At 53.6% G+C, this 22,624-nt stretch overlaps 2 protein-coding genes across 3 annotated transcripts; one reads left to right on the forward strand and one right to left on the reverse strand.

Moving 5' to 3' along the window:
* Positions 1 to 8: 8 nt before the first annotated feature.
* CENPB (centromere protein B) lies at positions 9 to 2,666 on the reverse strand. The gene has a single exon (XM_059897099.1). It carries the CDS (start codon positions 2,640 to 2,642, stop codon positions 837 to 839), a length of 1,806 nt encoding a protein of 601 aa, XP_059753082.1. The 5' UTR covers positions 2,643 to 2,666; the 3' UTR covers positions 9 to 836.
* Positions 2,667 to 9,204: 6,538 nt separating this feature from the next.
* On the forward strand, positions 9,205 to 18,673 carry CDC25B (cell division cycle 25B). 2 transcript variants are annotated; one of them, XM_059896024.1, is made up of 16 exons: positions 9,205 to 9,624; positions 10,425 to 10,531; positions 11,151 to 11,202; positions 12,841 to 12,882; positions 13,067 to 13,103; positions 13,358 to 13,480; positions 13,593 to 13,715; positions 13,906 to 14,040; positions 14,509 to 14,589; positions 14,708 to 14,887; positions 15,076 to 15,171; positions 15,690 to 15,752; positions 15,894 to 15,992; positions 16,206 to 16,339; positions 17,062 to 17,173; positions 17,343 to 18,673. In XM_059896024.1, the coding sequence occupies exons 1-16, from the start codon at positions 9,425 to 9,427 to the stop codon at positions 17,481 to 17,483; spliced, it is 1,725 nt and encodes a 574-aa protein (XP_059752007.1). In that variant the 5' UTR covers positions 9,205 to 9,424; the 3' UTR covers positions 17,484 to 18,673. The 2 variants fall into 2 exon arrangements, with proteins under 2 accessions (XP_059752007.1, XP_059752008.1); XM_059896025.1 differs by lacking the exon at positions 10,425 to 10,531 and having other exon boundaries at positions 9,452 to 9,624.
* Positions 18,674 to 22,624: the final 3,951 nt, after the last annotated feature.

Raw genomic sequence — 22,624 nt, forward strand, 5'->3', positions numbered from 1 at the left:
ATGCACCCTTGGCTGTTAAAATGTCCACTCCCACAAAAGGGGGGTGGACAGATTTATTGAATTCAGACTGGGAAAGGAGCAGCTGGATGGCTGGACTCTGGGCCCAGCCCCAGGACCCCTGCCCAGGATAGGGCCCTGCCAGAGAGGGAGGAGAGGCATGGGGCCTGCAGCTGCCCACAAGGGAAGTGCCCATTACCACTCCTCTGGAGAGCCTCTTGAGAACCTCCAATCTGGAAAGAAAACCAAGGGCCAAAGTAACATGGACTGGGCCAGAGGAAGGGGTTGGGGAAGTGGGGAAGCAGGCAGAGGCAGGCCCAGGAGCCTGCGGTTAGACTGTGCTTCTCAAGGCGGCCTCGGGGCAGGGATGCGGGGCTGCCAGCCTTGTGGGGTCCTAGGCTGGACTTTTCTCTGGAGCCCTTCCCAGAATGGCTTTGGGGTCCCCCCCACCAAAGACCTGGTGTGGATGGCAGAGGGGAGAGGCACTCTCTGGCCAGGAGCTTCCAGGGTCCATCCCTGGCTGCTACTGCGGCCTAGTCCACTGATGGCACGGTGTGGTAGCACCGGTCAGCTCCCCACCCTCCCCACCTGGTCCCCCAAGCCCAGGGGCAAATAGGGAGGAAAGAGGATTCTGAGAAAGAGGCAATAAGCAGGCAGTGAGGCTGACACCAGCCCCAGGCCCTACCGAGGTGACTGGGCCTGTCACAAGACCAGGAGAACATCACTAAAGGATCTGGGGCTCCCCACTCTGGCTCCATCCACAACAGCTGCCCAGAGAGTCCTCTGCCCTGGGCTGGTGCTGCCACATCCGGGTTGGGGGCATGGCTAGGCCCAGTGGCTCAGCTTTGATGTCCAAGACCCCGAACTCCTGCCTGCCTGGCATGGTTCTTCCTGGTCACGTGGACCAAGTCGTGTTCCAAGTGGAGGATGTGGCTTTGCACACGGTCATCAATGGGGAAGGAGGTGAGGTACCTCTTGACCATAGCAAAGTAAGCCATGGCCTCCCCAAAGCTGGGTACAGGCACCTCATCACCATCCTCATCATCATCTTCGTCATCTTCGTCCTCCTCATCATCATCTTCCTCTTCTTCCTCACTGTCTGACTCAGAGTCCTCCTCACCTTCCAGGAAGTGGAGGGTAGGGCACTGGACCTCCTCCTGGGCGCCATAACCCCCGAAGCTGCCACCAGCCTCCACTACTCCCTGGGCCCAGTCCTCAGCCTCCAAGCCCTCAGAGGAGCTCTCCTCCTCCTCCTCTTCCTCTTCATCACTGTCATCAACATCACCCTCCTCTTCTACCTCCTCTTCTTCCCCCAGCTCCTCTCCTTCCCCCACTTCCTCCTCTTCCTCTCCATCTTCCTCCTCCTCCTCCTCCCCTTCACCCTCCTCTTCCTCTTCCTCCTCCTCTTCCTCCTCCTCCTCCTCTTCCTCCTCCTCGCTCTTGAGGGCAGTAGTGATGGTAGCATTAGGGCCACCCCCAAAGCCAGCCTCACGAAAGCAGGTGGCTATGTCCGAAGGTTCCACAGCCTGCCAGGCTGCAGCAACGAAGTGCAGGGCCTCCATGAGGCCTAGCTGCAGGCCTGAGCGATCCTGGCCCTCTAGCGCTGCCATGGCCTTGAGCAGCATAGCCTGGCGGTAGTGGCCCTTCACCTGTTGGACCACTCCACGCTCCAGCGGCTGAACGGTGCCTGGCGGGAAGAAGGCTAGCTGCACATGCCTCAGGCCCGAGGTATCCAGGGACTGGGCAGCCAGGCGGCCAGCCAGCAGCAGGACTCGCCGAGATTCTGCAGCCATGCGGGTGTCCAGGGCCTTCAAGTACTTGGCCAGGGCCTGGGTGGTGACACCACCCTTAGAGTTGGCGGTGTAGTCGCAGGGCAGGCCGGCTTGGCCTGCACGGGGCTTAGCGGACTTGCCGGCTACAAGTGGGGGAAGCTTCTCACTGCCGTCGGCATTGGCGCACAGCAGGACACTCAGGCGCTGGGTGGCCTTGCGTGCCCGTCCATCACTGCCACACAGCCCCGCGGCCTGGTCGGGCAGGAAGTCGTACCACAGACTGGTCTCAGTGGCACTGAACACGTCCTGGGAGGCGTAGCCCTCAGCCACCGACGGCGGCTGCTCCTCCCGAGCGCGCCAGCCCGTGGTACCCCCACCGCTGCCCTCCGAGGGCACCGTGGGCGGGCTGGCGGGCGCCGCTGGGGGCCGGGGGGCAGCGCTGCGCGACCGGGCGCGGGCCACGCCGCTGCAGGACACCACACCGTGGCGCCGGCGGAAGCGGTCCAGCCAGCCGTTGGAGGCAGTGAAATCGTCCATGCCCAGCTCCTCGGCTATACGCAGAGCCTTCTCCTTGAGGATGATGCCCTTGACCGGCAGGCCGGCGGCGCGGATCTGCTGGAACCAGGCGATAAGCAGCCCCTCGAGCTTGTCGTAAGGAGACAGCTTGTTGGTCTTGCGGCAGGTGGAGGCTACACCGTACTTGCGCTCCGACGCCAGGATGGCGCGCTTGTTCTTCAGGATGGTGCTCAGCGTGGACGGCGGAATGTTGAAGCGCCGCGCGATCTCGCCCTTGCGCAGGTCCGGGTTCTCCTCCACCTCCTGGATGATCCGCGACTTCTCCCGGAACGTCAGCTGCCGCCGCTTGGGGCCCATCCCGGCGCGCCCCCCGCCCCGGGGCCCGGCGCCACCGCCGCCGCCCCGGGGCGGGGGGCCCGGGCCCGCGGCGGGGGGCACCTGGCGGCCTCTCCTGCTCGCCCCGCCCGAGACAAAGCGGCTCGCGGGGCGGCGGGCGGGGCGGCGACCCGGCCGGGCCGGGGGCACCTTCGGGGGCGCCGGCGGGCGCGGCGCCGGGCGGCGGGCGGCAGGCGGCGGGCGCGGGCGAGGGCAGGAGGCGCGGGAGCGGAAGGCAGGAAGTGCCGCGGCGCGGGCAGCTGGGAGCGCGGCGAGCAGGGCGGAGCGGGCAGAGCGGGATCTCGCGGGAAGCGCGGGGACGCCCGGCACCGCCTCCAGCCCTCCGTGCCCACCCTCCTCCCCGTCCCGGACCGACCGCGCGGGGGCGCTTCGGCCTGCTTGAACCGCTAGCGCTCGGGCGTCTGGTGACCCGCCGGCAACGGTGCGGGCCGGGGCGCTGTGCCCGGCCTCTGCACTGCGTGGGCAGCGATTTGTTGCTTATAAAGAATAACAACTATGTTTTGTCTTTTTTATTTTATTAAGGTAAAAATAACCCAAGTTTTTTGCGGAAACTGAAAAATACAGGAAACTAAAAAGCACCTTTCACCCCAACACCTGGAGAGATGCGCAGGTCACATTTTGATACATTTACTTCCAGTCTTTTCTCTAGGCGCATGCAGTTGTTTTTTTTTTTTTTTTTTTTGGCTGTGTTGGGTCTTCGTTTCTGTGCGAGGGCTTTCTCTGGTTGCGGCAAGTGGGGGCCACTCTTCATCGCGGTGCGCAGGCCTCTCACTATCGCGGCCTCTCTTGTTGTGGAGCACAGGCTCCAGACGCACAGGCTCAGTAGTTGCGGCTCACGGGCCTAGTTGCTCCGCGGCATGTGGGATCCTCCCAGACCAGGGCTCGAACCCGTGTCCCCTGCATGGGCAGGCAGATTCTCAACCACTGCGCCACCAGGGAAGCCGCTGCAGTTTTCTTTTTAAAAATTTATCGCATAAAACTGGCATCAGACGATATAGACTGTGTATTGGCATCTCCTGCTGTTTTACCTGGCATCAATTGATGAAAATATTGCCTTACTGATAAAGTACTGCCAACAAACTTTTTAATTGTTGCATATTGTTCCAATTATGGTTGAACACTAATCTATGAGGCCTATTGTTACACATTTAGGTTATTTTTATAAGCAACACTATAGTTTTAAATCTGGTTGATGATGATCCCACAATTCATAGATAAACACTGATAACATCTCGGTGTGTCACTTTCTGTGCTGTTCCATGCATTTAGCCATAAATGTTTGTGTTTGCACCTACAGAAATAATGCCATGTATGTACATAAGCATACATACATACAAATCCCTGAAACCTCTTCCTCCACCAAACACATAAACATGACAAATTCTTAAAACAATGAATGAATTGCAGTGTTTTTTTAAAAAAAAATCTTAAAGTAGCCTGAGGAGTAGGCAGAGAGGAAGGCTGTGACCCAGAGGGACAGGCTGAGGATCTGGGGCTGGATGAGGCTTCAAGAAAATGGGTGTAGACGAAGAAGAAAATAGCACCAAAGACAGTGCTGGGGTTCTCCAAGGTTAAGGGCTCAAGAAAGAACTAACAAGAAACGCGGGAGGAGCAGCTGAAGCAGTAGGAGGAAATTCAAGTTCATATGCTGTTCTGGAAGCCAAGGGAAGAAAGTATAATTCACTGCTGTTTTAGTGTGCATTTCTCTTTTCATATGTGTATTGGCCATTTGAAGCCTGAGAATTTTCTAGTCATATCTTTTGCCCTTGTTTATCTTTTGTTGACTTTTAGGAATTCTTCATATGCTTTGGACATAAAATCTTTAAGTATATTGCAAATTTTTCTCCCAGTCTGCCACTGTCCTTTTACTTAGCCTAGGGAATCTCAGATATGAGAAGTTTTTAATCTTTAAGTAGACAGGTCTGTCAGTTTTTTCCTCTATTGCTTTTGGATTTTGTGTCTTGCTTAGAGAGAGCTTCTCCCCCTACCCCCACCTCAAGACATAAAAAATATCCTTCCAATCACAAGGTCCAGAAGAAAACTTGGGAGATTTTTTCCTTTAGGAGCCAGATCAATGCTTGGCCCATAATGGGTGTGAGGTCGCTGTGCAGAAGTAAATGTAGGACCACCTGGCTGAGGACTCCTTCCCACAAACCTTCAGGAAACCAAGTCTACAGTTTTGGAGGTTTCATCCATGTGCGTGTATGTCCTCCTGCCTCCCCACCCATCCTGACTTATAATCCATGGTTGTTTGGGTGAAATGACTATGGATGAGCTTTTTTTTTTTCTACTTTGCTGAATTTTCCAAGTTTTCTTCAATAGCAAGTACTACAGGCTCTTTAAAATGAAAAGGAGCACTTCCCTGGTGGTCCAGTGGTTAAGACTCTGCACTTCCACTTCAAGGGGCGCGGGTTCGATCCCTGGTCAGGTAGCTAAGATCCCACATGCCGTGCGGTGCAGCCAAAAATTTAAAAATAATAATAAAATGAAAAGGAAAATGGAAAGTTTGCTGAGAGGCACGAAGAATAGTGATGACGTAAGTGGAATGGGTATAGGCCTCATGGGCAGCTTTGGACAGCCTAGGCCAAGAGACGGGAAGGTGGACTGTGGACTTTCCTAAGGTGGAGAATTGGAAAGATGGCACATTTTCATCACTTTATAAAGAAATCCCATAACCTTTAGCTATCATCTCCCTATCCACTCCCTGCCCCTTCCCTGGCTGGCCCTAAACAGCCACTAATTTACTGTCTGTCTATAGATTTCCCTGTTCTGAAGGTTTCATATGAATGGAATAATATCATGTGTCTTTTATGACTGGCTTCTTACACTTAGCTTCATGTTTCAAGATTCATCCATGACATAGCATTTATCAGTACTTCATTCTTTTTTTATGGCTGAATAATATTCTGTTGTACAGATATATGACATTTTGCTTATCCATTTGTAAGTTGGTGGACATTTGGGTTGTTTCTATCTTTTGGCAATCATAAATAACTGCTATAAACATTTATTTGCAAGGACATATGTTTACATTTCTCTTGGGTATATACCTACGAGTGGAATTGCTGGGTCACATGGTAACTCTATGTTTAAATGTTTGAGGAACTGCCAGATGGAGATCATGTTCTTTTAATTAATCTAAAAATTATAATTATATTATTATTATGTTATAATATTATTCCAAATTATGTTCTTTGGAAGATATTTTCAAATACAGAAAATTTTTAGGATAAAACCATTTAATCATCATTAATTCCATCACTCAGAGAATACCCTTGTAGGATACTTATCTGTGCATTTTTCTTTTTTTTTAATAATAAAAAGAAAATTTATTTATTTGGCTGCGCTGGTCTTAGTTGTGGCACGGGGGTCTTTTAGTTGTGGCATGTGGAATCTTTAGCTGCAGCATGCGACCTCGTAGTTATGGCATGTGGGATCTAGTTCCCTGACCAGGGCTCGAACCCGGGCCCCCTGCACTGGGAGCACGGAGTCTTAGCCACTGGACCACCAGGAAGTCCCCTGTGCATATTATTTTTAATGGGACCACGCTTGGTATAATATTTTTTAGCCCGTATTGTAAAGATCTTCTCATGTCAATAAATATCTACATCAATTACTTTCAAAATTCTTTTACTCTAGAAACCCTTTCTCCAAAAGATCATTTTCCAAGAGCCCAATAGGTAATCATTCAATAATCAGCAATTATTATTGGGCTTGCCAGGTGCCAGGCATCCCTACCCTCCCAATACCTGTTCTCTTTAAATGCTTCAGGTATTGCACAGTATGGAGGAACCACCTTTGTTGGCTAGTTCCCTATTGAAGGACACTCAGCTTGCTCTCCATTTTTCATTGTTATTATGAACATACATCTCTGTGTACTTTTATCACCTTCTTAAGAGAAATCTCTAGAAGTAGGATATTGGGGTTAGAGACCAACCTTGGGCTTGGGCCTATTCAAGGTTCTGGGAGACGGGAGGAGAGGTAAATGACTTGGTCCCTGTTCTTCAATAACTCAGATTGAGAAAAAGAGATTCAGGAAAAGGAAAAGGAGATTTTGATAAATAAGGCCCATTCCTTCCAGCAGTTTCTCTTTAGGAATTCATTCTATGCATATCTGTTGCATCATTTAAAAGCTAATAAATGTTCAGCATTAGGGAATTGAGTAAATATATCAACTAAAAGAAAGCAAGGTATAAAACATTCTGGCAAGTCCGAATTGAGATGTGCTGTGTGTGTAAAATGCACATTGGACTTTGAAGGCTTGGTACCAAAAAAAGTATGTAAAACATCTCATTAACAATTTTTATATTGATAACATGTTGAAATGATAACTATTTTCTTTTAAGCCAATTTACAAATACATTTTTTTTTTTTTAAATTCATTTATGGCTGCTTTGGGTCTTCGTTTCTGTGCGAGGGCTTTCTCCAGTTGCGGCAAGTGGGGGCCACTCTTCATCGCGGTGCGTGGGCCTGTCATTATTGCGGCCTCACTTGTTGCGCAGCACAGGCTCCAGACGCGCAGGCTCAGTAGTTGTGGCTCACGGGCCTAGCTGCTCCGCGGCATGTGGGATCCTCCCAGCCCAGGGCTCGAACTCGTGTTCCCTGCATTGTCAGGCAGACTCTCAACCACTGCACCACCAGGGAAGCCCCGAAATGATAACTTTTAAAATAGGTTAAATAAAGTATTAAAGTTTCTTTTTCTTTTTTTTTGTTTTTTCGTTTTTTAAGCACCCTTCCTTTATTTATTTATTTTGTAATTTATTTATTTTTGGCTGTGTTGGGTCTTCATTGCTGTGCGCAGGCTTTCTCTAGTTGCGGCGAGTGGGGGCTACTCTTTGTTGCAGTGTGTGGACTTACTGCAGTGGCTTCTCTTGTTGCGGAGCATGGGCTCTAGGCAAGCGAGCTTCAGTAGTTGTGACACGCGGGCTCAGTAGTTGTGGCACGCGGGCTTAGTTGCTCTGCAGCATGTGGAATCTTCCCCGACCAGGGCTCAAACCCGTGTCCCCTGCCTTGGCAGACGGATTCTTAACCACTGCGCCACCAGGGAAGTCCTTTTTTTACTTTTTTAAATGCGGTTACTAGAAAATTTTAAATTACATATGTGGCTCGTATTTGTGCCTCCCATTTTGTTTCTATTAGCTAGGACTGTTTAGACTGACTCCAGAAGAATATGCAACCCATTATAGTAGTGACTGCCTCTGGGGAGGGGCCCTGAAGATTTGGGTAGGGTGGGAGACATACTTTTGTCACGTCCCCACCCTCCTCACCCCTCTCAGATGGGACTGGGGTCTTTCCATTCCCTTCCTCCACATGTCTCCTGGCCCACCCAACCCCCTACCGCCAGGCCCTCCCTTCTGCCACCCCCACCCACTGCTCCTTGGCCTGAAGGATTGGGGTTGCAGGGGAAGGGACTCAAGGCCGCAGCTCCAGCATTCCTGAGCTGCGACCCGACAAGCCGGAGGGCACCTCTCCCCGGGGGAGATGGGGTGCAAGAGTAGCTTACCACCCACTCGCTTTTGGTTTCAGCCTTCCCACCACGGTCCAGGAAAGATGGCTCACTAGGAGGTGATCAGATAATTAGAAGATGCTCAGTTAAAACTAGTGACAAATTCAGCCTCCCTGATCAAAGAAACACCAATTAAACGTTGGCACCACATTAGCCAAACCGTCAGTGGGCATGAGATAATTCCATAACTGGGTTCTGAGGTTGCTGACACCCTCTTTGGCCCTCACGGCCAAAACTCATGGCTAGACCAACCATTAGAGCATCCTCTGGGGCTGCGGGAGAAAACTGGATCCCTTGGCATCACATCTAATCAGAGGCTACGGAAGCACCCATCAGTTACGTGTCAGCCCCCACCGCGGGTCCACCTCCCACACTGGCGGCTCCCCGTGGGAATTACGCTTTGGGGCCGCTCTGAGCTGCCAGTCGCAGGGTCAGGGAAGCTGCGGGAGTAGAGGCGCCTGGGGTGAATCTCAACTCCACCATCTGCACAACCGTGTGACCTTGAACGAGTTAATGAACTTCTCTACCCCTCATTGTCCCCGTCTGTAAAGTGGAATGGCGAAAACAGACCGCACAGCACAGCTGTATTCTGCAGACTCCGGGAATGGAGGCTCTCAAGATGCCAACCGGTGCTTGTGAGTGATGTTAAACGGCGGGGGCCCCTCTGAGGCTACCCTGGGGGGTTGTTGCATCCTCTGAGGCCCTCTTCGCTGGAGGCTCTCTACACACCCTCTTCGCTGGGGGGTGTGTAGCTCCAAACCACATACTGAGAAGCGGAACTTGGGAAGCCAGGCTCCTCGAACCGTAGCTGGGAGGGAGTGCGAGGGGCGTAAGAGAAACCCTAATTCCTCCACCCCACCCAAAGCCTGGAACTGGGCGAGGCCCGACTGGTCCAGCCTCCGCGCCTTCCACCACACGGGCTCCGCCCCCGGTCCCGCCTCTCTTCTAACCCGCACCCCCATTGGTGGCGTCCGGCGGCGCGGCCGCTGTTATTTTTCGAATATATAAGGAGGTGGAGGTGGCAGCTTCTGCCAGAGGCTTCCCGGGCTGGTGGCTGGTCCCCGCGTCCCTCCTCCCTTCCCCACCCTCCCCGCTTCCCTCTCCTCCCTCGCTCCGGCCCCGTTGCTATTCCTCCCTCCCTCCCCCCTCCACCCCGGGCCGGCTCCCTACCCCGGCCCGGCCAGCTGTGCCCGGCGTCTGTGGGTCGCCCTTCGCCCAGCCCTCCCGCCCCACCGAGATGGAGCTGCCCCAGCCGGAGCCCGCGGCAGCCTCAACTCTCAGTCCGGCCGGCGTGCGCGGTGGCGCCCAGCGTCCCGGCCACCTCCCAGGCCTCCGGCTGGGGGCTCATGGCCTCCTGGGGTCTCCGAAGCGCGCCGCCGCTTCCTCGCCGGTCACCACCCTCACCCAGACCATGCACGACCTCGCCGGGCTCGGCAGGTAGGGCGCCCCAAGGATGCTGGGTGTGGGGTGAGAGGCCCGCATTAGGGTTTAGTCCCGGGCCTCTTGGGAGCCCTGCCTGGGTGCCAAATGGGGAGGCATCCGGGACAGAGACTGCTTCAGGGGCCCAGGACTAGGGCTGTGCTGTTCACACCCTCCAGGTGACTTGTTCTTGGCCCGCACAAACCTCTGGAGACCCTCTTCCCCACCTCCACCATGCTGCCTTCCTAATCTCAGCCCAAATCTCCACCATTTTGCCCCAGGCAGGGGATTCTGAGTCTGGAGGGGGAACTTGAGGGTGGCCCTGTTCCCTCCACCCCAGTTCTTTCCTGGGGTTAAGGGGTTAAACTCTGGTCCTGCTCCCCAAGCAAGCCTGCAGCTCCAGCCTGGGTTGTCCTTGGAGCAATAAAGACCAAAGTCTTGGCCATTCCTCCAGAAAGGCTTGTGGATGGGTAGGGGCCTGAAGAGTTTAGGGGAAGGCCCTCCAGGGCTGTCTGCTGCCCCACAATCCCCCAGGATGATCCCAGCCCACCTCCTCCAGCCTACCTCCTTGCTCTTGCTCTGAGTTCACCTTCCCCTGCACCCAGAAGAACGTTAAATCAATCAACAAAGAGAAGACACTTAGAGTCTCTGTAGAAGGCCTGAGAAGAGGGTAGGCCCTTGATGCCATCACCTCCCTGGGACAGTTCAGAGGCTGGATGGGCCCTTCAGAGGTGGGTGGCTGGTGGGAACATGGGCCGGCCAGCCCTTGAGCCCCACATTTACCTTTCTCCTTCCCTGGGTCCCTGCTCCCTTCCCAGCGAGACCCCAAAGAGTCAGGTAGGCAGCCTGCTCACATGCCTATCCCTGTCCCGTCGGGCGTCTGAATCCTCCCTGTCGTCTGAGTCCTCTGAATCTTCTGATGCAGGTGAGGCCCAGGGGTGCCAGGGGAGTTTGGGGGGCTGCCTGAGCCTCCCCACTTCCCTACTGATCAGACTAACATCCTTACCACAACCTGGTGGGCCCAGCAGCCTCTCTCTGCCCACTTCTGGTGGGGCTTACCACGCCCAGCACAGACTGGCTGGGCAAGGCGGGTGTTGGGTGGGGTCCTCTGCGGGAGATGAGATCTTACCTATTTAAAACCAGGCGCCAAAGTCCTGAACCACAGCCCCACCTGGGAGGCATTAGGGCTGAAAGTCTGTCATTTTATAACATTCACTTGCCTTCAGCTTTAACTTTTTCCTTTAAAAAGCCATTATCTCTTCTAGAACAGATTATTTTAAACCAGTTCAAGAAAAATGCTTAGCAGAGTTCTGGTTTAAAGCCTACAGGGAGGAGTTTCCATAGTAAACAGGGAGTGGAGCCCTGTGTGATTTGGCAGTGTGTCAGCCCTTGGGGTCCATGGGTGGGTTTTGTTTCATTTTTTAATGTGTCAAGACCTAAAATAACAACAGGTTTTTTTCCCTTTTCTGAATAGGGTTGGGACATGGTGGGGGAAAGTGTGCAGGAAATGCCACCACTTTCAAACCAATGCACTCTGTCCCCAGGTCTGTGCATGGACTCTCCCAGCCCTATGGACCCCCAGGTGGTGGAGCAGACGTGAGTAGAGAAGAGGGACCACACTGCCAAGGAGGGGGAACCTGCCCTGGGGAATCTCAGTTCTACCCTAAACTCACTGGGAAGCCTGGGAGAGCAGACAGACCTCTCTGGATCCCCAGTGGGGGCACTAATTGACCTTCCCATGTCCTGGAATTCTGCTCCTTCTCTCAGGGAAGGGTCTGCTCTCATGGGAGCAGCTTAGAGTGGGTTCAGGGCTGGGGTGGTAGGAAAATATGGTCCAACTAATTCAAAGTTTTTAATTTACTTTAGGCCAAACAAAACAGTTGCTGCAAGCTGGTTTGGCCCTTGGCCATCCTATCAGTAACCTCTGGTTTCAGTGACATTTGACCCTCTGGCCAACCCCTGGACCAGGCCCTTTGTGAGGGGGAGTAGAGAAGTTGGTGGGCTCTGCTCAGCACAGTTCCCTGCTTCTTGGTTGTGGGGCATGAGTAGTACCTTCCAGAGCACAGCTGTTCCCATCCAGCTGATCATGCCCCAGCAGGGAGAGCAGCTGTCAGGCATTACTGGGAACAGCTGGGCATCCCTGGCCTGGGCTAAGGGACTATGGCTTTGGGTTTAGGGCAGTGGCTGTCTTTCCTCCCATTGCCTTTGATCAGACTGGGCTGGGCTGCAGGTTTGTTCATAAACAGGAAATGGGGAGAGCACTGGGTGGTGGTGTGGGGACTGCAGGTTGGGTTTTGATGGTAACACAGGACTGTCCCTGCTTTACCCCCAGTGCCCAGGTGCAGATTGAAAACCAAGCCAATTAAATTGGTCATCCTGATGCCAGGTTGGCTGGGCACAGCCACCCCCCACTCGGGGCAGGGGCATCCCCCTGACACTTTAGCCCTCAGTTCCCCCCCCCACCACTGCACCTGCTTTGATGGTTACACAGAAAGAAGTGTGTGTGTGTGTGTGTGTGTGTGTGTGTGTGTGTGCATAGACACACAAAAGCCCCGCCTGGCAGGTGGTCTCTGGTAACATAGCTAGCCTCAGAAGGAACATCTGTTGGAATTCTTTGCCTGCTGGCCTCTTCTAAGGCAGGAGGAGGGGGTAGGACAGAGGCTGGGTCCTGGAAAATTCCACAGGAGGGAGGAGAGGTTGTGACCCTGCACATTTGTCACTAGGGGGTCTGGTACAGCAGACTGAACCAGGCCCCTGTCCTGGAGGAGCCAGGACAGTCCCACACAAGGGAGGGAAGCCCAGCCTTTCTGGCATCCAGGCCCTGGAGACATCCACATTGTCAGGACAAGGCCTGTCATCATGGGATGGATGGATGCCTTTCCTGGCAGCCATATGGCCCTGCTGAGGTGATTTGCATACAGGTGGAAGGCCTGTGGGCAGGCTGGTGAGACTGTTGCCTTGGTAACTCCTCAGCCACCCTGCAACCTACCCCAGCTGTCTCTGTCACTGCCATTCTCCAGGCCTCCTCCATTCAGGGCAGCCTTTAAAATCCCAGGCTGCCTCTCATCTCCCCTTCCCCTATACCTGGGCCCCCTGATAGTCTGCATTCTTCCTCCCTCCTCTTTCCCCTGGCCTGAGCCCTGGCCCTGGCCCTGTGGACTAAAAACCTAATGCTGGGGGTGGGCGATGGGCTATGAGGGGAGCTGGGTTGCATGGGACCCTTCTCTCTCCTAGATTTGAACAGGCCATCCAGGCAGCCAGCCGAGTTATTCGAAAGTAAGTGCTCGGGCCTTCCTCACGCAGGCTCCCCTGCCCCGTGTGGGTGGAGTAGGCCCAGGGAGGGTGCTTTCCCAGGTCCTCCCGAAGGGGTGCACAGGGCTCTGTGGTGGAGGGGCACCCTGCATGCTCTGTGTCACAGCCCAACCCTTCAGCCCTGAGGTGTCTCTGTTTCCTTCTGCAGTGAGCAGTTTTCTATCCGACGCTTCCAGTCCTTGCCGGTGAGTGTCCTTGAGGCCCATCAGGAGGCTCGGGCTTGCTGGCCAGGATTGTGGAGGGGCAGGAGGGACCTGGGGTTGGTTCCCAGAGGGTAGACTTGAATCGGTTGGGTGTCCCTGGTCTGGCTGTGGGAGCTGGGGCTTTGGAGGTGGACAGGGGAGCTGGGGGAGTTGGAGGAGGGATGGGAGAAGGTAGGGCCTGGGCTGGCACCAGAGGAATGCAGCCTTCTGTACCTGCTGCCCTCCTGGCTCTCTAGGGGAGGCTTCTGGGCCACAGCCCTGTGCTACGGAACATCACCAACTCCCAAGCGCCTGGCACCTGGAGGAAGAGTGAAGCATGTGGCCGAGCTGCCCACAGCTCTAGGGAGGACAAAGAGAATGTGCGCTTCCAGAAGGCCAGAGTGGGAGCACTCCAGGGAGAGAAGGGGGCTTGCTGGGATGGTTCTCTGGCATTTGATCATGCACCCCCTCCGCTCCCTGTACTGCCCGCAGGATGGATTTGTCTTCAAGATGCCGGGGAAGCCCACACATCCCAGCCACACCCATGCCCTGGCAGAGTGGGCCAGCCGCAGAGAAGCCTTTGCCCAGAGGCCAAGCTCGGCTCCCGACCTGATGGTATATCAGGAGAGCTGACCCATGCAGGGCAGGCATGCATGCAGGGCCGGTGCCTGTGAAGGCAGCCTGGGGGACTTGAGGGTGATCCTGAGCCCTGAGGCATTGGGAAACTTTTCTCAGAAAGTTTGGGGTGGGGACTGCCTCAGGGCCCCACCCCTGAGTCATCTGTGTCTATTCGTCACCCACACAGTGTCTCACCCCTGAGCGGAAGATGGAAGTAGAGGAACTGACTCCCCTGGCCCGATGCTGCTTCTCCCTGACCCCAACCAAGGGGGCTGCCGAGGAAGATGATGGATTCGTGGATATCCTGGAGAGTGACTTAAAGGTAAACAGCCTTGCCCTGTCAGGCCCCCTACCTCTCCCTCCCTGGGATTTCCGAAAAGGGGAGAGCTCTGAGCTCCTACAGCAAGACTATGACCTCATTTCAATGTCAGAAGAAGAATTGGAGGTAACTGAGTCACAGCCTGACCTCTGGCCAATCAGAGAAGAGGAGGTGGCTGGTGCTGCAGTGAAGGGCGGATTGGCAGGGCAGAGGGAAGCCTGGTCCTCCTGCATGGCCACACTTCTCACAGTTCTATGCAAGCCCCTGCAGCGAGTGGGGCCCTGCAGCTTCCTAGTTCTGGGGGGCTGCCCTGTGCTCGGGCAAAGCGAGGGAGGTGTGAGCAGGGTCAGGGAGGGCTGCTGGCCTGGAGTTTGCTGGGAGAACTGGGAAGGCTGTCCTGGAGGACTCGGGGCCTTAGAGGTTGGACCTTTGCCTGCGAATGTAACCATATCCTTGCTGATTTGGCCTCAGGAGGATGATGTAGTCCCCCCAGGCATGGAGAGCCTCATTAGTGCCCCGCTGGTCAAGACCTCAGAAAAGGAAAAGGAGCAGGTGAGCCTCTGGAGAGGCCCCTCAGAATTTGGAGGGGTAGGGCCCTACCCTCCAGGTGGGATTTGGGGTGGAGAGCAGGGGCTGGAAACTCTGACCCCAGACCTGCCACCTCTGCCAGGACCTCATCATGTACAGCAAGTGCCAGCGGCTCTTCCGCTCTCCATCCATGCCCTGCAGCGTGATCCGGCCCATCCTCAAGAGGCTGGAGCGGCCCCAGGACAGGGACCTGCCCATACAGAGCAAGCGGAGACGGAGCGTAACCCCTCCAGAGGAGGAGCAGCAGGAGGCTGAGGAACCCGTGAGTGCCCTCCTTCTAGGGCGGGACTGGGCTTGGCAGGGCTGAGCTGCCACCCTCCAAGTCCACCCTGCAAGTCCTTCTCAGCCGGGTTTGTGGCAGAGGACAGGGTGCAGGGAAGGGGGGTCCTAGCCAGACGGGGCACTGAGGGGCAGCCTCACCCCTGACCCTGGCTGCCACCTGCCTCACAGAAAGCCCGCGTTCTCCGCTCAAAGTCCTTGTGTCATGACGAGATTGAGAACATCCTGGACAGTGACCACCGAGAACTGATCGGGGATTACTCCAAGGTACTAGCAGTGGGATCCCTCAGGAGGCTCGATCCCTTACTGACTGTGGCCCCTGAGCCCAGCAGCTGCTTCAGCAACTCCCTCTCTCCCCAGAGGCCCCTCGCTTTGTCCTTTGCATCTTATCCTTTATTCTCATCTAGACTCCTCTCTCTCTCACTCTCCTTGATAGCCTGACTCTACCCAAATCTGTACAGGGCATCAGTGGTGTCTCAACCTTGGAAAACATTTCCAAACCATAACATCTTGCTTGGAACTTCTTTGGGCCTCATCCTGGGGCTTGCTTGGCAAAACATGGGGGCAGGAGGCATGGGGGTTCATCTCTTCTCCCCATCTTCATTTCCCCTTGAAAGGTTGTTCCCTGGGGATCAGACCCTAGCGGCCTCTCTTGGTTGCTATGGGAACCAGAGCTGAATTTGAAGGTCAAAGCAGGTGTGGCCTTTGGGCTTGGGAAAAAACTCCATCTTCTCCATCTTACCAATCTCACTTTCTCTCTTCCCTCTCTCTCCTCTTCCCTTCAGGCCTTTCTCCTACAGACTGTGGATGGAAAGCACCAAGACCTCAAGTACATCTCACCAGAAACGGTATGCAGGCATGAGCTATTTTCTGGTGCATTTGGGACTTCTGTTTGCCTGTTAACCTCCCCTGGGGTCAGGCTACGCGCATGGGTCAGCCCCTGCCTGCCAGCCTGAACTGCTGGAACCCACCTCCGTGGCCTCCTACAGATGGTGGCCCTGCTGACAGGCAAGTTCAGCAACATCGTGGAGAGGTTTGTGATTGTGGACTGCAGATACCCCTACGAGTATGAAGGCGGGCACATCAAGGTGAGGCAGGGTGACGGGAGAGGCCCTGAAGACTCACCCAGTTCTATCCTTCCTCTGCCCGGAGGATGAATCAGTAGGGGGTGGGTGCACCCTCTCATGGGATTCTGCCCCTCAAGAGGGGTGGGGTCACTCATTTGAAAGATGGGGACCGCATAGGGCAGGGTCTCCCGCCCAGGCCTAGGGCTGTGGCCTGACCTCTGGCTCCTTCGGCAGACTGCTGTGAACCTGCCTCTGGAAAGGGATGCTGAGACCTTCCTGCTACAGAGCCCCATCACACCCTGTAGCCTGGACAAGAGAATCATCCTCGTTTTCCACTGTGAATTTTCATCTGAGCGGGGGCCCCGCATGTGAGTCCCAGCTCCGCCCAGCCAGCTAGTGCTGCTCCTGACCTTCCTCGCCCAGGATTGCGGGTGCTGGAGCCATCCAATGGCTAAGAGGCCCAAGCCCAGCCATGGCCCCTTCTGGGCCTAGACCTGTTGTCTCACCTGATACCTTGGAGCAGACCTCATCCCCGCTTCCCTGTGCATGGCACCCTCCTCCTGTCTCCTTCTCACTGTCCTTCCCAACAGGCCTCCCATCTACCCTCTGTCCATTGCCGCCCCTCCCCCCCAAAACCTAACTCTAAGTCTCCATCAGTGTCCTTAAAGTCCAAGGGCCCTGTCCCAGTCCTCAGTGACACTGACCCTTCCAGAGTTCAATCGTCGTTTCCTCTCTCCACCTCCTCCTCACCAAGCCTTGTCCAGACCTTCTGAATCTACCTCTTGAACTTTGTCCACTTCTCTCCTTTCTGCCTCCCTTTCTCAGCCCAGGAGAAATGTCTCTGACAGATTGTGCAACTGTCTTCTGGACACAGAACCCCCTTGATTTGCTTCGTTCCTTCTATCTCCCCAACCTCGTCTATACCCAGTTAGCCAGACTGATCTAAAAGTGTTCTTGTGGCTGACATTCCTCCACTCAAGCCTTCTGTGGTTCCCCAAGGCCCTCAAAGGAGTGGGCTCAGGGACCAGGTCCCCTGATGTACACCCCACTGCACACCCAGCTCTGAACCACACACCCCTGCTGGTCCCAGGTGCCGTTTCATCCGGGAACGGGACAGAGCCTCCAACGACTACCCCAGCCTCTACTATCCTGAGATGTATATCCTCAAAGGCGGCTACAAGGAGTTCTTCCCACAGCACCCGGTACCATGGGTGGGGGTGGCCATAGCCTCCGTGGGAGGGCTGGGCTACAGGGAAAGGGCTCGGCCAGGCGGTAGCCCTAGGAGAAGGAGTAGGGAGGAGTGGGTCCCCCCCCCCACCCTGGAAGTTGCCCATTTCCCCGTATTGATCAACCCATCCCATCCTGCCCTAGACCTTTTGTGAGCCTCAGGACTACCGGCCCATGAACCATGAGGCCTTCAAGGATGAGCTGAAGACCTTCCGCCTCAAGACGCGTAGCTGGGCTGGTGAGCGGAGCCGGCGGGAGCTCTGCAGCCGCCTGCAGGACCAGTGAAGTGCTGGCAACTGTCCCACCCGCCTTTCTTGCTTTGTGCGGCCTGGGCGTCAGCTGCCCGGTGGCTTACAGGGCTGAGGGTCTGCTGTCTGGGCGAAAGATGGTGAGGGTGTCCTGTCTGTCTGCCCCAGTGCTGATCCCCTGTCTCACTCCAGTCATACTCCGTATCCTGGTGACACCCACGCCCCCACCCCTGGCACCCCTGGAAGAGCCCAGCCTGCTGACTTAGTGAAATTGGATTAAGTCTAGTTCAAAGGAAGTATTTTGTGTCTAGCAGGAGCCTTTTCTCTTTTTTTTTTCTTTATTGTTTGGGTTAACCCTTTGTCTTCCTGTATCCAGAAAAGCCCCCTTTTTTCTAGGGGCTTTGTTTGTATGTATGAGGCTGAGAGAAAGCTACAGCCCCCTAGGATGGGCCACAGCTGTACTCCTCCCTGCCCTAGGAATCAGCACTGTGCCCCAGGCCCTCGACAGCACTCCTGAGTGTGTGCGCCATGTTCCCCTTTCTCTTTTCCTCTTTCCTGTCCCTCCATATGAACACCTCCAGCACAGACATGAGCTCTTACTCTTTCCTGTTTCAGTGTTATCTGTATGCTTGATTTGTCTTTTTTTTGCCCATCTCAGGATAGTCACAGGCTAAGGTTTAGGTTCCCCCGCCCAGTTGGGGTTAAAGACTCAAACTTTCATAACCCACTTGGCCCTGGCTTCTGTTGCCTCAGAAAGGGATGTTATTATCTGCGGAGGCCCTTGGGTGAGGGCTAAGGCCTGCATCCTGAGCCCACTGGAAGCCCAGCCCTCACTGCTGTGAACCCTGGGACCTGAACCATGTCAGAACTTGCTGCTGTCTTGTCATGGATGGACAGATGGACGAATGGAAGAGTGGATGGATGGATGGCCACGGATGCACAATGCCTTGTCCACAAACCGCTGAGTTGAAAGTGTCTCAGTGAGGATGACAGCCTGCAGCAGGAGTATACGTGTGTCTGTGTGGACAAAGTCTTTACACTTTAAGGTTTGGAGATATTCAAAAGGAAATGTCATGGAAGCAGCTAAACCAAGGCCAGCCACCTCTGGATTCTGAATCTCAGGAAATGGGCAGGGCTTCTTGAAGGCCCTGATGAGTCATCTGGTAGGGTCTTGGTTCAATAAAGCACTGAGCAAGTTGAGTAAGGCAGCATGTGTCCTGTGGAGCCCTTGACAAGACTGCGGCAGACACTGATGGTGGAATATGGCAGGGGCAAGTCAGCAGATTGAGGCTGGAAGACTCCTGGGAAGGTGGCCTCATACCCTCTTCCCAAGTCTTGCCAAGATTTTGGATTCAGCCTCCCCATTTCCCTCATCTGGCTGCTCAAGCACTTCTGGGCTCACCCTTCCTAAATTCTGCACCAAAAAGGCAAGAGTGATGCCATCAGTTCTCTCCTCTAGAATTATCAGTGGCTCATCATTGCCCTCAGATAAACTTAAAAGTCTCATAGCCCTTTAGGATCTAGGCCCTCCCCAGCCTCATTCCTCACCTCTTGCTGAATCAAATCCCAGCAACAGAGTTGTTGTTCACATTTCCTTGTCTTTGCATCTGCTGTATTATCCTCAGGAATGCTCTCCCCAATCTGCTTTTCCTCTTTTAAGATTCGGTTTCAAATGTTAATTCCTCCCAGAAGCCTCCCTGCCCTATCAGGGAAATGACTTTCCTTTCAGTATCCCCAGCACCCAGCAGAGGTTCCACCACCTAGGAGGTGCCAAGTTCAAGATCAAGAGAGTGGGAAAGGGCCAATCTGGGAGAACCAGTCCCAGGCCAAACCTGGGTGTGTCAGGAAATCCTCTCAGAATACCACAGCAAATAACTCTCCCCCTCAACCATGAGCTGTGATTGTAGGGAATCCTTTGCAAATGTACAACTAAGACGCTGCCTGATACAGAGTGCACACACATGTCAGGTGTCATTACTGCTTTCTGTCAAAGTTCATCTACCTTGTCATGATTATTTGCTCCATTTTGCAGATGGGAAAACAGGCTATTTCTTGCCAGAGCAATAAGAAGGGACTTGAGATTCCCAGGCTGGGTCTAAAGGACACTTACCTGGTCTCTCTAGCTTGTCCCCCTGCCCACCCCAAGTTTCTTACGCTCCAAGGCTTGGTCTTCACTCTTGGTCTAGAGCCCCCTGCAAGGGCACAACCTGTGGGAGGGCCGGTATCTTGGGGGCTGGACTTCTACTCAGGAAGAGGAATTCTGGAAGCCTCCAGAAGCCCCCTCCACTGAGCAGGCAGCTGACACCAAGGCCAGCTTTATTTGGGTGAGGATTTGCCCCAGAAAAGGGAAAATATCTGTGCAGATGCCTGAGAAAGAGGGAGAAGTAGAGGGAGGGGAGAGAGTGAGCCCTGGGCACGGTTATGCTGAGACTTGCCTGTACCACCCTGAGTGCTCAAGTGGTCTGGTTTGATGAGGAGGAAGGCAGCTGGATGCTCAGAGGGCATTCACTTACCCCAGGTTATGCAGCAGATACAAGCAGAGCAGGTATTACAGCTGCCCAGGACTCTCCCACTCACCTTCCACCTCTGGCCCAGAGGACCGAGGTAGTGGGGCTAGGCTGCCTGGCTTCTGCTCTGAGAGTCCTCTTACCACTCTGTCCATCTGGATCAGGCCACATGGGGAGGAGAAAGTAATGGGTGCTGAGTGTCTAACACCGCCCAGACTGTGCCAGGTGCTGACAGCTGCAGCCACATCTGTCCCGCTCATAACCCATCAGAGTCATAGCTGCTGTCAGTCTGCTCCAGACACTTTTACCTAGTGTCTTCTACGCACACCAGGTCAGTATTCAGCTCATTTTGCAGGGGAGACAGAAGAAAGAGGAAGGCAGGGAAGGGACCCTGGTCAAGCGAGGACGAAACTCTTCCCTGAGAGAAGGCCCTGGTGCTGACATCTACCTTGAGGGAGGTGCAGGCCTGGGTTGGTAGAGGGGGCGCCAGGGTTCACCTCTCCAATTCGGGTAGGGCCAAGACCTCCCTGCCCCTGGGAATTTCCGGGGATGGGGCAGAGGTGCTGCAACCCCCTGTTCCACCAGGAAAAGAAGCTATAACTTTATTCCTGGATGCTCATAAAGAGGAGTGGATCAGGCAAGGAAGTGGTTTAAAATACTGGGCTGCCAGCCAGTTTTAAAGGTTGTTTTACTTGGGCCAAGGCGGGGCAGTAATTCCCACCTCTGGCTAGGAGCCTGCGAACAGCCACGTGCAGCCGACTCACATGGTTAAAGAGCTGTGCAGGGCAGGGTCCAAGTGAGCCTGTGCCAGGCCTGGCAGAGTCAGGAGGCATTGCTGGGCACTGGGCATTATCGGATTTCCTCGCCAGATAACTTGCAATGACAATTTTAAAAATGTTTTCTTTTTAAATTGGGGAAAGATTGACATTTCCTCAAAGGTACACATCTTAAGCATAAAGCACAGATGTGACGAGGCACCACACAGCTCAAGATGTCGACATTTCTAGCATCCCAGGAGGCTCCCTCCTGCTCCCTCCTAGTTACCCACACTCTGTGGTCACCACTAGTTTGACCTCTATCATGGTAGATTAGTTTTGCCTGTTCTTGAGCTTCATAGAGATGAAATCATACTCTTTTGTGTCTGGCTTTTTTCACCCAGTATAATGATTTTGAGATTCATCATGTTTCTTTTAGCAAGAGTTATTGTTGTTCATTGCTGTGTAGTATTCCATTATATGGATATATTCGTTTTTTTAAATTGTGGGATATTCCTTTTTACTTAGAAAATTTGCAAATAATTTTTAAAAGGCAATAGTCAATGTTGGGAAATACTTTTTTTGACTTTTTAACATCTTTATTGGAGTATAACTGCTTTACAATGGTGTGTTAGTTTCTGCTTTATAACAAAGTAAATCAGCTATATGGATATATTCTTAAATTGAATTATTCATTCTATTTTTTTCTTCTGGCCTTTATTTATTTTTGCCATGCCACGTGGATCTTAGTTCCCCGACCAGGGATTGAACCCACTTTCATGGCAGTGAAAGTGCCGAGTCCTAACCATTGGACCACCAGGGAATTCCCTGGCCTTTAAATCTTTTAAAAATTAAGGTAAAATTCACCCTTTTGTGTATACAGTTCTGTGAGTTTTGACGAATGCAGTTTGGTAACTGCCACCACAATTAAGATATAGGACATTTTCATTTTGCCCTCAATGAATAATTTGGGACTATTTCAAATTGTGGTGGAACTATACCAGGAGTGGAATTGCTGGCTTGTAGCATGTGTGTTTTCCACATAGTCCTCCAAGGGTTGCTATACCAACTTACCTTCCTACCAGCAGTGTCTGAGAGTTCTGTTGCTCCATATTTTCATTAAGACTGGTAAATTTTAATTTCTCTCTCAACCAGAAAATGTGGTTATTTATAGCAAAAAGCTCTGTTAACTGTCAAGTGCTGAACCTACATGCTGTGATGTGGCAGTAGCAGGAGTTCCAGCCTGTTTTCTGATTCTCCTACGTTGAAATACTGATCTTAGTCTTAATTGTTTCTCAAGTCAGATTCTGAAAAAAGTTAAAGTGACTCTTTGGAGTTAACTGACTGTAGATCACTGGCTTGAGTCTTCCAGTGACAATAGCTCACAACCACCTAGAAAACATGATTTTTAAAAAGTCTTTATCCCTGGAATTGAACACACAGGCACCCTACTTTCCAGAAGCAATAAAACTGTTGGTGGTACAGAAAGGAAGGATGTTTAGACAAGGAGGTCTATAGCCATGTGGAATCTGGAAACAATCAGGAGAGGGAAGTTGAGCAATGATGGAGAAGTTGCTGTTCTACAGCCTTAAAATTCATGCCTTGAGAGAATGTTGGATGACATGAAGTTATTCAGCCTATTGTTCAAAGTAGACAGTTGGTTATGGGACAGAAGCTAAGAAGCATTCCCACCCAGCCCACATGGGAATGTGGGTGCCGAGCAGTGCTGCCAGGATTGCTTCCTCCCCACCCAGTCTATACCAGCACACATACCCCTGAGAGGGGTGGTGACTGAAGCTGCCAGGCTCTGAGTCAGCTGGGCCTGGGGCAGCGGGAGGGGAAAGGGTCTCACGTGGCTGGGCCTGAGCTGCCTCGTGGGGCCTCCTGGCTCTCAGCCCTGCAGGAAGAGCAGCCGT

Source organism: Balaenoptera ricei, chromosome 15 (genome assembly GCF_028023285.1).
Source record: "Balaenoptera ricei isolate mBalRic1 chromosome 15, mBalRic1.hap2, whole genome shotgun sequence".
In the NCBI taxonomy this organism is placed as follows: Eukaryota; Metazoa; Chordata; class Mammalia; order Artiodactyla; family Balaenopteridae; genus Balaenoptera; species Balaenoptera ricei.